Genomic DNA, 14,568 nt, shown 5'->3' on the forward strand with positions numbered 1-14,568 from the left:
AAAAGAAAGGAATGAGTTAAAGGTAAGAAGCAGGATTTCTTTGCAAATGGGAAAGTCATGTTTAGCAAGAACAGATAATATCTGCAAGTGTCTAGTTTTTATTTATTTAGTCGCTCCCTTGATCTGCATGTGCTGTTATGTTGGAATAAACACTGCAGCTCAAAAGGGACTCTGTGAACCAATGAGCCAATGGCTCATTGTTGCGTTAAAGTAAACTGGAGCAATCCATTGAAACAAACTGAAACGGTCCTGAGACTGAATGAGTGCCTTAGTAATAACAGCAGCATTCTGGGAAGGGTCCAGCACTGAGAGGATGGCAGGGATGCAGGGTGGTGGTTCTGATTTCTAGTAAAAATACATTTCCTTGCTTTTTTCTGTGACTGCTGTAGGAGCCCAGGAGGAAGAGGGTCGAGTAATTTTGAAGGTAGCAGGAAGACAGAGCTGGCTGCGTGGACCTTTTCAGCCCCGGACTTTCCCCAGGGCAGGTAAGCCTGCAGAGAGGGGAAAGCCACTCACAACTCCTCTTCATGTGCAAACACTAGCGAATGACCCAAAGGGAGCGAAGTGGAGATATATCTATATCTATGAAAGAAAAGACCAAATGGGAGCAAAGGGGCGTTGCAGAAAAAGGAAAGCTCAACTGAAAGGCCTGGTCCCAAGGAAGGGAGAGCTGTGAAGGGGACACTGCAGCTCACAGAGAGAGGCTCCCACACCCTCAGATCACTCTAGCAAAAGGCACTGGATGGGAAGCAGCCAGCCATGGATACTCTCTGCTTGTTCGCCAGTGACCCGTGGATGTACAACTGCTCCTTGAGCAATTCCAGCGTGGAGAACCAGACGTCCCAAAGCAACAGAACTCACGTGAAGCGGAATGAGAACGTTGCCAAGGTGGAGGTGGCCGTGCTCTGCCTCATCTTCTTCCTTGCCCTGACTGGAAACCTGTGCGTGCTGGCGGCTATCCACACGACCCGCCACAAGCACTCCCGCATGTACTTCTTCATGAAGCACCTGAGCATCGCTGACCTGGTGGTGGCCGTCTTCCAGGTTTTGCCTCAGCTCATCTGGGACATCACCTTCAGGTTCATTGGGCCAGATTACCTCTGCAAGTTGATCAAATACCTGCAGGTGGTAGGGATGTTTGCATCCACTTACATGCTCTTGCTGATGTCCCTGGATCGGTGCTTGGCCATCTGCCAGCCTTTGAGGTCCTTACGTAGGAGGTCGGACCGATTGTCTGTCCTCCTCACTTGGATGGTGTGCCTTCTGTTTAGCATCCCACAGCTCCAAATATTTTCCATGCAGGATGTGGATAATGGGGTGTTCGATTGCTGGGCAAATTTCATCCAACCCTGGGGACCTAAAGCTTACATCACCTGGATAACCTTGACTGTGTACGTTATCCCTGTGGTCATGCTGACCATCTGCTATGGCTTGATCAGCTTCAAGATTTGGCAGAATGTGAAGCTAAAGACCCTTCACGAGACCAATGTGAACTTGACCTCTAGGAATCCCCATGGAGGCACCCTCTCCAGGGTCAGCAGTGTCAAACTCATTTCCAAAGCCAAGATCCGGACTGTCAAAATGACCTTCATTATAGTCTTAGCTTTCATTATGTGCTGGACTCCTTTTTTCATTGTGCAGATGTGGATTGCGTGGGACGAACATGCTCCAAAAGAAGGTACAGTCTGCTCTCCTCCTTTCCCTGTCTATACAAGCTGTGTGCAATGAGTGTAGAGAATTGCCACCCAATAATTTCTTTTTTAAAAATACAGGGGTCTCTCAATTGAGCTCATTATCAAACCGGCTGATCTGCAGCGCAATGTGAAATAAGATATGCAAGAGGTATTTCAGCAACAATAAATCAATAAAATAAATCGAGACATTGTTAAGATGGCATGGCAAGAAGACCAGCTTGCTTACTTGCCAGAGTGATGATGGGGTGGAGAAGGTTGAGATGTAACCCTGGGAGACCTTGGCCATTATTTATGTGACCTTGGGTATGTTACATGGTATCTCTCTCTCTCACTGCCTTGCCTGCCCAAATGGGGGGCTTAGATGTTCTGAAAATGGGGAGCAGGATAGTAAGGCAAGTGAAGAAAGAATGAGCAGCAGGAAAGAGAAGAATGCATTTATAGATCTCTAATATATTATGGGCTTCTTTATTTGTTTGCTATTTATTTAACAAGGGTAAATGGTTTCCATAAAACAATATAAAATGTTCATAAGAAAATACTGTTATTCATAAGAAAATACTGATGAATTCACAGACTCTGGGTTCACCCTGAAGTGAGACCAAATGATAAAAAGAATTTTGTGAATGGGTGGCCAGGTTATCAGTGACCGGCGAGTTTAAAGCTGAATGGAGGGCTGACAATGAGGTGTCTCCCACGCTGTGAACTGAGATGACCAGGTGTGTCTTCTTGAGCAATGACAAAATTACAGCGATTGGGTTCCTTTACTGAAACTAGTGGTTGCTCCAGTTTCCTTTTGCTTGTAAAAGCTACCTCTCACCTGCCCACAAAGGTTGGCGTAAGTGATCTCTTAGCATATAGATAGGATGTCAGTTACTGAGTGTCTGTGACCCCTCCTCTCCAAATCTTAATTTGCCCCTCTGTGTCAGGGAGGAACTTTATGTACACAAAGTCTGGAGGTTCCAGGTTGTTCTCTGAAAACCACTGCCAGTGGACCTCACCCCGGGGGCTTAGAGCTAGAGGATTAGAGCTATGAGGGGAGTCTCTCATTGCAATAGGAAACACTCACCTCTCTCTAAATGGGTTAAAGCTACCTTTCAGAATTCTTAACCATGTAGCATTTATCCACCAGCAGCACACAGAAAAACAACAACAACACTCTGTAGAAAAGCTACTGAAGGCTATCAACTACCACACATGGGTGCTCAATGTTTGATCAAGTGGCAACTTGTGTGTGTGAATGATTAAACCCCACAGACAAAACTCACATGTTGCCTCATATCACTTCAAATGCTGATGCTCCCATGTAAAGGCATGGGTTCAAGAGTCCCAGTGATCATACAGCGGGTCGAAAGCATATTCTGCTGCACAACCTGAACCCCTTAATGTGACATCAAGAACTGCTCCAAAGTCAGTGTCAGTTAGGGATGAAGGGTTTGGAGTTACCTAGAGCACGTAGTCGGACATTTCCAAGGCATTATATGCACCACCACCTTAAAAAAATATATCCACCTGTTAAAACTCAGGGTGGGGAACAATTTCCTTGCAAGTGAATATAGGCAAATGATTTAACACTAAGATTTGCTGGGGATGATGAGAGCTAGGTAAGACTGGATGCTAGTTAGCTGTCCCTCTCTGTACTAAGAGACCTGTAAGGTATCTTCCAGTTCTGTTATTTTAAGTTTTCATAACTGATGTCACTTGGACAGCTGAAATATCCTGTACACCTAGCTCCTGTGGTCTAAACTTGATTTCTCAAGCCCGGAATCCCTTCTGTGTCTAGTCCATTCCTCCCCTTTTCTTCTTTTTCTTTTCAACAACAAGCATCACCAGGATACCGCAAGTGAATGGAGGAGTCTTGCTTAACACTTTCTCCTCTAATCATTTCCCCATTCAACATCTTTTCCCCAGTTGATTTTTCCTCCCTTGCGGGGGAGAAGATACTTTTGCTACTTCTTATTTGAACTGAGAGCCGGTGTGCTGCGGGTGACTAGAATGCTAGGTTTGAGTGTGGAAAACCCAGATTCATCCCTTAGCCCATGAAGCTTACTGAGAAAGGGACACTTTTGCCAAGAGACTTTCTCTTTGCCCAAAGCCTATTTAGGGGAAGAGCGTGATATGAATGCAATGAAATAAATATCAGTGCCTATGTCTGAGTACCAAGTATTGAAGCAAGATATTCTCTAGCCTTTCTTTCCTGCTACATACTTCTAGAACTATATTCAGGAAACAAGCACCTTCTGCTTGTTGTTATGCTGGAAGCCAAAACCCAATTTTGGGGCAAGTACTCTTTGGCGAAACAACCCCGGCAGCAGGGCTTTAACATTGCAAAAGATGCAGTGAAGAGAAGTGTGGAAACATAGTCTGTAAAACATTTTCACAGGGTCCTGAATCACTACCAAAAGACACTGCTTTCTCCAACTGGCACAAGCCACTGCCCAGCCAAGACACAGACAGTCCTGGAGCAGTTGTTCAACCCAAGTACTTGCATAATGCAGACTATGTTTGTTGGGTGGGGCTTCTGTGACAATTATAGCTCCTTCAGATCAGCAAGGTCTATCCCCACAGCATGCCTTGTCATGATTGGGGAGATCCGAGTCCTTACCTGTATGCCTGAGGAAATGAGCACCAGATTGCTACAACCTGTTAATACCTGTTAATACTTTCAGGGAACCAAATGCTTCTTGTAAATAGCAAGAAATGTTTCCAATATCTGGTCTGTTTCTTTCCAGCATCACAGGAAGACTGAAAGGTTTTTGTCAGGCTGTCTGAAATGATTATCATTAATTGTGCATACCCTGCTAAGTGAACCAGAGGGACCGTTGTCTTATTCTTTACCAAGAGCATTGTTTGAAAACTTTTTTCACTAGCAAAAGCAGAAATTGACAACCACAACTTTATCTGCAAAAGGTGACAGAGCATAAAAAGCATGGACTAGAGAGGAAACAGTAGGTGGCAAAGAGGAGTGAGAATTGAGGAGTGCGGAGAAACCACTTATCTCTCACCAGAGATAACAGTAAAATGAAAAGTGTGGAACAAATTCAATTGGGAAAAGGAGTGATAAAAGGAATTAAACAACCCCTGGTATTATATGTCACCTTTTGAGCAATGTTGCTTCCCCCACCCCCATGAAGTTTCCTTATCTATGATAAGGTGTTTTGTTAGCCAAAAATTCTAAGAGAGTCCTAAGCTAAACGTTTCCTTGAAATGCTTTACCAATTATTCCAAAAGTTAACAAGGGTCCAGGGCAAGGAAAATGGGGTCTCTTCATCTTGTGGTTGGCCTTATACAGGGAACAAATCAAGGGCAATGAACTGCTCACTTTTGTCATCCTTAAGGTCCACGAAGGACCAATGCCACTTTCAGAAGAGTTATTTCAAAACAATGAGCCGAGGCATCACTGTGTGCTTGCACAAAATATATTGGAATGAGCGAATGGCAACCTAGATACTTTGTTTGGTCCTGAGTGGCAGCCTGCTGTTCTAGCTGGTTCCCTCTAGAACTGAAAGAGGGGATAGGTTCATGAATCTGGGGCTGGTTCACGCATGCGCCAACTTGTTTACTCACCATCTGATGACTCGCAGCTGTAGGTCAAGGCAAGAGTTTGCTCCCGTGACAGTTTTATGAAGGATACTAGTGTTCAATCCTGATCTTTCCTAATCTGGTAACCATACTTGTCTCCATTACACAGTTTAGTGAGAGCCAAGACACCCATGGAGAATTTTGCTGCTTAGAGAAGCTTAAAAGCAGGGAGAGCCTCCTGGCAAACTAGAACCAGATGTTGACAGACACTTTATGATCTGTCATTTCAGCTATATCCTAAAAGGAGAGATGTTAACAATACTGCACTTGGGAGTCTTTGGAACTTTCACAAAACTTAATTGCTCATTAGGCTTTCCTGATGAGTATTCTTTAGCAGTTCCTATTCTGTTGAAAACTGATGATGAGTAAAAGCCACATTTGTGGCTTATTTTTTGGTGCTTTCCTAGAATCTGGACCACAAAAAATATAGATGGCTTGGTTGGTGCACTGGGGGGGGGGACCCAAAAACTGAAGCAATGTAACAATAACAATAAAATACTTACATACAATTTCTAGGATCAACTGATACTACCTACAACTTTTGTGTGTTTTAGAGGATATAGAATTTACTCATTCAGGAAAAGTATCCAAGAAGATGATCACCTAACGAATAACTTAGCTTTTAGGGGCTACATGCCCTGGACCAAACACTAGATACATAATACTACCAAATTCTATTGGCAATTTACCTAGTGAAACTGCCTAAAATTAGCTTTGGGGGACTATCTGCTCTTTACTTCGCTAAAGACACGTGTGCTTTGTTTAGTGTCGATCCAAGTGACTGCTGGCATTTGCATTTTCAAGGGGAAATGATTTAAAGTAGGGAAACAACCACTATTGTTTCTTTGTCCTGGTAGTCGTAGTTGCATCTTGAAATCTGTTTTGTGCCTAGCACGATCTAATATAATTAAGACACACAGAGTTATTTTTTTTTAACGGACTACGGAGTCTGGGGATTTTACATCATGCCCAACTTTCTCCCCCGTGCCCCCCCACCCTCCCCATCTCTGCTTGCTTGCAGTTTTCTTAACTGTCAGTCTTCCATCCTGAAAAAGAGTTCCAGAAAACTTGAAAGCTTGCACACTGCTTTGTGACATTTGACTTGGTCCTGATAAAGGTATTACTCTACCATACTATGGCTTTCGAATGTTCATCTAGAGATGTGTTGTGCTGTGATATTATGTGGTGGTGGTGAGTTGTTCCTTCAGTGCATCCAAACGACCCACCCACGTTGTGTGCAGAGTAAGCTGAGGTGACATGTTGTTGATGCTGTATTTTCCCTGTACTTGCAAATATCGTTCAAGCCATTAACTGGAATTCCAAAGGCTGTGTTTCTATTTATTTTTTTGCAAGAGGGGAGGATATTTCAACAGGCAATGGTTATAAGAATGTGTTTATTTGTGAATGGGTGGCATGGCCTACCCCACTGCCCACTGTGTTCCTCTCCAGCGTGGATGCTGGATCGGGGCCCTGGTCAGCAGGGCTTGCTGTTGGAAAATGGCTGAGAGGTAAATCTATAGCCAGGGAAGACATGCCTCTTTCTCCTCCCGGATAGGACAGATAAATAACAACTGGGGAGAGATACAACTATTGCCGGTGAGGCTTTAGAGTTCCTTACAGCTGAGGACAGGGCAGGGGAGAGGAACATCAATGAGCCTGACTAGAGTTCCAGCGAAGCCAAAAAACCCAGTAGAGAGAATGTGATCAATTCTGGCACCTCTCAAGTGGGTGCCATTGCCATTATATGAGAATAAGGGAGGTGTTCGTGGGAAGTTCTGGCACCTCTTTTTCTGGAAAAATAGTACTGTGAACAATCCAGTGGTTATGGCTATTTGTGCTCTGGAAGAGAGGGGTTGGGGGCATGGACCCTGCCATATGGAAGCCCAACACAGTCGATAGCTATTGTTTTGCTTTCTATTGCAAGTTTGCAAGCTGATCCGTTATAATTACCAGTACTTAATCCATATTACAATAACATGAATGATTCAAGGGATTAGCCCAGAGAGGCAAAACGGTCAAGAAAAAAGATCCCCAAGATTGCCATCTGAACTGTGAAGTAAATCCCACAGATTTTCCAGTAAGTCACATGGCACACAGTGACATTTTCAACAGAGACAACAAGATTAGGATCACACAATAACTTTCATTACAGCGCTTGTCAGAGGCTAATATGCATTCAGTTGGAAAGGTGTATGCAAAGTGCAAAAGCTAACAATCCACCAAGCAAAGCACTCTGATTAACAGAGGCATGGCTGGGTCAGGTGTTTGGAATACAAAAACCCATTTGAGAGAGCAGCACGATGAAAAGTTTCCTAATGAGCAAAATGTTTATCTTCCAGTCTCCATATGTAGAGCTGTAAAGAGCTTTTCTGGGCAGAGTTGTTGTGCCCCTATATTAACAAATGTGCGTCAGAAGTCTTGATACCTTTTCACCCTGTGCTCTTTCAAACATAATAGCTTTTTGTCTAAACATTTTTAGATTGCCTTTTTTTTTTGTTTTTCACCATGTACAGTAATCTAAAAGACGCTGTAGCCTGCAATAACCTTTGACCCAACCTCACACATACATGTGGGTATCTGTATACATCACAGACACAATGTGGATAGCCAAGCTCATCCTGCTATCCAGAGAATGATTAGGACATGGTTAGACCCCAAGCTATGTCAAATTTAAAAAAACAAAAAAATAAATAAAGATGTAGTATCCCAACAAAAAGAACAATGAAAATAGAACCCCCAGGGTCCCTTCCAACTCTACAATTCTATGATTCTATGACATACCGTACATATGTACTGGTTCACATGCAAGGACGTAATTAAAAGCTAACAATCTAACTAAAGTATATATCTTTCAATAAGTCTATTTGCACATGAAGTACCTTTAAATGAAAAAAGCTTGTGGATATCTTAGCCTATATGAAAACCTAATGTACAGCAACACAGAAAAAAATGCACACACAGTTTAAAGGTAAAGGTAAAGGGACCCCTGACCATTAGGTCCAGTCGCGGATGACTCTGGGGTTGCGGCGCTCATCTCGCTTTACTGGCCGAGGGAGCTTCTGGGTCATGTGGCAGCATGACCAAGCCGCTTCTGGTGAACCAGAACAGCACACAGAACGCTGTTTACCCTCCCGCCGGAGCGGTACCTATTTATCTACTTGCACTTTGATGTGCTTTCAAACTGCTAGGTGGGCAGGAGCAGGAACCAAGCAACAGGAGCTCACCCCGTCACAGGGATTTGAACCACCAACCTTCTGATTGGCAAGCCCTAGGCTCTGTGGTTTAACCCACAGCGCCACCTGCATCCGCGCACACACAGTTTATCAGTTACTTAATAGAAGAGACAACACAACTGTGTGTGGCCTGCTTTAGTGAAACCTTTGTTGTTACTAAAAACCACAGTTTCCCTCTGTATTCCTCCACCCCCACTTTGCTCAAACTTCTGCTGCTGTTTAAAACAGCCACTTTCCCCCCTTTCATTGTATTTCCTTTCTCACTGTACTGAAACTTTTCTGTTTTCCATTCGTCAGCTACCTCATGTGAGAGAGATAAAGAATGCAGAAGCCTCAAATATTACATAGTACTATACTCAAACCTCTGCCATTGTTTAAAACCCCCATTTTCCTCTCAGTTCATTCCTTCCCCTGCTTTATTGAAACATCAGCTGTTGTTTTAAACCACCACTTTCCCCCTCTCAATGCTCATCCCTTCTTGCTCTAATGCCATGGCCACTGCTGTTGCGCAAGCTGCCTCCTCTTTTGCTCCCCCCCCCTCCTGCCCTGACTTCATGCAAATCCAGGATTGTGATGCAGCACAACAAATCTTTTAATTGGGGCTGCATAATGACAGTCTTGCACTTTATTTATATATAAAGACACCTAACCTACTACATTTACTATAAAACCTATGTAAACCTTTGTAAAAGGAGCTTGCCGGATATGAATCTTGCCTTGGACCCATAACATTGTGTTTGTCAGGATATTGTGCTATTTTTCTTAGTTACACAACTCATATTGGATAAATTAGATATTATTGCAAGTCTAATGAAAATGCATGAGCAGTCTCTGACCATTTGTAGTGGACCAAGCAACAAGGGGAATGAAAACCCTTCCTCTTATGGGTCACTGTTATATTAATATGCATCTATCTAAGTTAATTCCAGAATTGGGATGTTCCAATGTCAGACTCTTGCCATAGCCAGGCGTGCTCTGGTCCATGGGGTCACGAAGAGTCGGACACGACTAAACGACTAAGCAACAACAATGTCAGACTCATGTGACTAAGAAGAGGCAGGACTACCGGTATATATATGACTTTTAGTGAATGGAGTTGCCAGGGGCAGAAGAAATAAGCCTGTTTCTTTTCTCCCATGTGAAAGTAGAGATTGCATTCACACTCATTGGCAAAGATAAAGGACAGCACCTGAAGAAACCTGCCTTTCATCCATGCTGCTAGGTGACTCAATCTTCACTTAAAGGGGTTGTGTGTGTGTGTGTGTGTGTGTGTGTGTGTGTGTGTGAGAGAGAGAGAGAGAGAGAGAGAGAGAGAGAGAGAGAGAGAGAGAGAGAGAGAGAGGTGTACATGTGAATTGCATTGCACAGGCCCAGATACTCAGAGATCCCTGTAATACGGTATGCAAGTCCTCTGTTCACACGAACATATACTACCCATTGCATTTTGCTAGCAATAGCTAAAACCATTGTTTGCTTTATGATTTATTACACTTCAAAGGCAAGACCCCACATGAGCTCAACATACTGCTTTCTTGGCAGATACAGGGCAGCTGAATATGAATATGGGTCACTTTTAAAAACAAAACATTTTAAAGCAAGCAGGACCATGGCCCTGGCATGCCTAGCTGTTGTAAGGGTATGCCTGAGGCAATCAGTTAGGATATAAAACGGCAGCACTAGAAGGGTAAGCAAACACAACCCATCTGGCTTAGCCTCCTGTCCAAACAAGATGGCCATTTGCTTGGCAGCCTCTCACAGATCACCCTGCAGAATCCAAAGCACAGTGCTGCTACTGACAAAGATTCAGTTGGGGCAAATGAATGGGCAGCCTCCACTCCAGGGCATTGTGCCTGGAGTCAAAAGTGAGCAGAGTGCTTGCAGGCTTCCCGTAGGCATCTGCAGAGCTGGCCCAAGACATTTTGGCACCTGAGGTGAACCGCAAAATGGTGTCGCCTGCTACCCAGGAAGAGTGGGTGACTGAAGATCTACATTGGGAGCAAAGGAGGGAATCAAATCAACCTTACCTGACAGTTGAAGTGGGAATCAAAGGCCATCGCAGGGGGGGAAAGGACCCACTCTGAATCAAGCCAGGCATGTGCAGACCCCAGGAGACCCCAGAGGCAGCCCTCACCATTTCCTCCCTGGGGGTGGGAGAAGAACAGCAGTGCCTCCTATTCACCAAGAGGCTACTGTAGAGGCAGCATTGGCAGGTCTGGCCTCTAGGGTCACACTGCAGCCATTGCTGCCACCATGGCACTTCCTTGGAAGCTGGATCCTGCTGCCAAATATAGTCATTATTACCCACACTTTAACCAAGCGTATGCATTTTAGTAAACAACATTTGGTTGGAGAACTGTATTGCAAAATTCAGATAAGTGCAAATTTTGACAGAAAGCTGCGCCTCGGTTTGCATATTGTTTCAGAAAGTGCAAATTGGGTTGACTTGTCTCACCTTGCTTCATGGGTTGGCTGGTCCTGGGCATCTGGTTGACCACCGTGAGAACAGGATGATGGACTAGATTGGTCATTGGACTGATCCAGCTGTTCAGTGTTGCAACTTATGCTGCCTTTTGATGTGTGTGTGTATTATATAAACAACATTCCCTGTGATTTTTAAATACTTTGTCATGTTGGGAATAGGTGGCTGTGGTGCACGATGGGCCTTCGTGTAATTATCTTGTGGTTCACAAGATAAAATTGCAATATAAAAAACACAAAATACAGAATCAAAATATAAACAGAAACAGCCAAACAACCTCCCCCAAACCCATAAAAACAGGTAAAAAGAGTTTTAATTTTGTAAAAAAGATTAAAAACACAATTTAAAAGCAGTTTAAAAGAACGTTGGGCAGCAGCAGCCCTAGGCCTGGTGAAGAGAGGTAGGAGCAGGGCCCTCAGACTCTCAGCAGTCTGAGAATTGACATTGATCTCAATGTCCCCAGTTATGCTTTTTGAGTAAGACTGGACTCTGCCAAATTAGACCTCACAGAAAGTGCAACTTATTCATGAGCTGCCAAAATGTCTGGTAATTTTAAAGAGTAGTTAACGAATGCGAAAGTTCCTCCAGCCTTTTCCATTTTTCCATCTAGCATGCAAAGGGAGTGATTCTAACAGGCCTTATTTCCTTGAACATTAAACCGTTGAAAGCAATCATATTGTAATTACTTTTCAGCAACACTTTTACAGCAGCACAAACAAAATAATAGGCCACAAATCCTATGAGACAGTACAAACACAGTTTGGGCTTTGTAGTAAAAGTTTATTATGATTAGTGCAGTCTCAAAACCTGACCTCCAATTTCCTGAAAGCAAAGAATAGGGCAATGATGGGGAGGCTTCATTTTACTTTGCACAGAATGCTCTCTTGGTGGCTCCTCAGTTATTAACAGTTATTTTCACTACTATAACTCACATTTTACCCTAGTATATGTATTTTTGTAAACATTATTTGGTTGGAGAACCGTATCACAAAATCCAGGTAACTGCGAATTTTGAAAGAAAGTTGTGCTTTTGTTCTCACATCATTTCAGGGAGTGCAAATTGGATTGACTTGCCTTAAATGCAAACTGAATTGAATTCCACCCCTCCACCCCACCCCTAGTTCAAAGCAAATCAGATTTTGGAGTTGCTTTTATAGTCCAACTGTTAGCATCTGAAAAAGATTTGAGCTTTCTGCTGAGTGAAACGGAGAAATCCATGCCTAAAAATTGTTAGGTTTCTATTCCTCTCACTGTGCAGGTCACATGCCCGTGCAAAGATTGTTGGAATCACAGGAGCGGATGTTTGCTGTATTCTGTTTTCGTTTGTATTTCTTCCTTCTTTGGGGTTCTCTCAGCCAGAGGAGACATGTTTTCTTTTGTTCTGCCTTACGCTTAATAAAGTAGCTTTTAGTACACAACCTCAGCCTGGCTCCGTCTGAGTTTTATCTCTGCTGGACTCTGAATATGTGCTCAGTGTCTCCAAGACATGAGTCGTAATAAATCGTTGGGAAGGGCTGTCAAAACTCCCTGTATGCTGCACGCTGATGGGAGAGGAGAGACGGGCCGGATTAATTCCCGCATTATGCCTGTGGATCGTTCCTGCCCCCGGCTGACCCTACAAAAATGACATGGTAACTGGCTGCTTTTTCTCTCAGTAGTAGCAATGGATTTTTCTACTTTCTAATTTTTGGAATCAGGCAGCATCTTTAGTGAGGGGGACTTAATAATAATAATAATAATAATAATAATAATAATAATAATAATAATAATAAATTTTTATTTATACCCCGCCCTCCCCAGTCAAAAACCGGGCTCAGGGCGGCTGAGACCAACAGAATTACAATAAAACATAAAAACAATTAATTAAAATACAGATTAAAATACAGTATTAAAATTTAAAGTGCAGCCTCATTTCAAGTAGGCCTCCACGCGACCTGGAACCACCTGCAATCAGGTCTCATGAAAACTTTGGTGTTCACAGCTTTAGGCATAGATGACATCTCCTTGAATCCCTTTGCCCTGTATGTGGAGATGCAGTGGGAGGGAGGACTCAGTGCACACAATGTAGGGGTTGGGGTGCAGCCTCACTTCCCCTTTGTGTGTTGATTTAACATGGAGCACCTGGGCAGGATTTTAGTGAGTGATAGTTTCTTGCTCTTTCAATGTATGTATGTATGTATGTATGTATGTATGTATGTATGTATGTATGTATGTATGTATGTACAGTCATACCTCGGTTTAAGTACACTTCGGTTTGAGTACTTTCAGTTTAAGTACTCCGCGGACCTGTCTGGAACGGATTAATCCACTTTCCATTACTTTCAATGGGAAAGTTAGCTTCAGGTTAAGTACGGACTTCCAGAACCAATTACACTCATACTTCGGGTTAAGTTTGCTTCAGGTTGAGTACTCCACAGACCCGTATGGAACAGATTAATCCACTTTCCATTACTTTCAATGGGAAAGTTCACTTCAGGTTAAGTATGCTTCAGGTTAAGTACAGACTTCCGGAACCAATTGTGTACTTAAACCGAGGTACCACTGTATGTCAAAAAATTGCCATCTGAGTTGCATCTGCTGGTACTGCCAAATGGTAAGGTCGGTTTACCTCTTATCAATTTCTACACAGTTCTGGTCACTCACCCAGGATCATGTCATATTTTCTTGCTTTCCACCTCTGTTAATGTCATTGAAAGTACTGTAGGACATGCTGGGCTGAAGGAGGGCCAAAGCTGGGCATTTATAACACTTTCAAATTTGTTTCTGACCCTCCTGGCATGGTGGTGGGAATATGTGCCCTTCCCCCCCAGCAAATCGTGCTGTAGCTAAAACTTTACAGAATTGCCCACTGTTTGTTTACCTGTGGTGCCTTTCTCCCCTACAGAAGTGGCGTTCATCATCACCACCCTCCTAGCAAGTCTGAACAGCTGCTGTAACCCCTGGATCTACATGCTTTTCACAGGCCATCTTTTCCATGACCTCTTGCATCGCTTCCTCTGCTGCTCCTCTCGGTACTTAAAATCTCGGCAAGGATGTGACCTGAGCGTTAGCAAGAAAAGCAACTCCTCCACCTTCGTCCTGAGCCTCAAAAGCTCCAGTCAGAGGAGCTTCACTCAGCCGTCCACAGCGTGAGGAGGAGAACTGTGCCTCCAAGAACTGTGCCACAACGAGATGGGCAGACTGGCCTTAGCTTAAAAATATGAAATAGAGGTATACAGGAGTGTTTGGATGTAAATACATATATACATATATATAATATATTACATAAAATATATTAAAATGTGTGTATGATGTGCAGGGTACTCATTATTTAAGGAGCAGGATAGCAGAAAGACAGCTATAGTCTAAGTAGTAGTTCACAGAACGGATAACTCAAGGTTCCAGTGCTGTGTTTTTAAAAGACACAATGGACTCCACAAGTCATTGAAGCCATAAGGCAACATCTGCCCACAGGTACAAAGTGGAGGACAGCTCCTATTTGAACACTATTAGAGCATGGATCAGATAGAAGTGGAGGCGTTTTAGGAGACAAACTACACTTGCAATAGAATAACTATCTCCCTGCCCCATATTAACTTTTCAG

The 14,568-nt window shown here is 43.4% G+C and overlaps 1 protein-coding gene across 1 annotated transcript; it reads left to right on the forward strand.

The window, feature by feature from the left end:
• The first annotated feature begins 389 nt into the window (after positions 1–389).
• OXTR (oxytocin receptor) lies at positions 390–14,280 on the forward strand. Its single transcript, XM_060271373.2, has 2 exons — positions 390–1,678; positions 13,870–14,280. Exons 1-2 carry the CDS (start codon positions 760–762, stop codon positions 14,115–14,117), a joined length of 1,167 nt encoding a protein of 388 aa, XP_060127356.2. The 5' UTR covers positions 390–759; the 3' UTR covers positions 14,118–14,280.
• Positions 14,281–14,568: the final 288 nt, after the last annotated feature.

Source organism: Zootoca vivipara, chromosome 2 (assembly GCF_965207765.1).
Source record: "Zootoca vivipara chromosome 2, rZooViv2.hap1.1, whole genome shotgun sequence".
In the NCBI taxonomy this organism is placed as follows: domain Eukaryota; kingdom Metazoa; phylum Chordata; class Lepidosauria; order Squamata; family Lacertidae; genus Zootoca; species Zootoca vivipara.

Excerpts from the sequence above, each read along its gene's own strand:
- OXTR (XM_060271373.2), top strand. The coding sequence starts at position 760 with ATGGATACTCTCTGCTTGTTCGCCAGTGACCCGTGGATGTACAACTGC. Across the intron at positions 1,679-13,869 it reads CGAACATGCTCCAAAAGAAG|AAGTGGCGTTCATCATCACC; the intron begins GTACAGTCTGCT and ends TCTCCCCTACAG.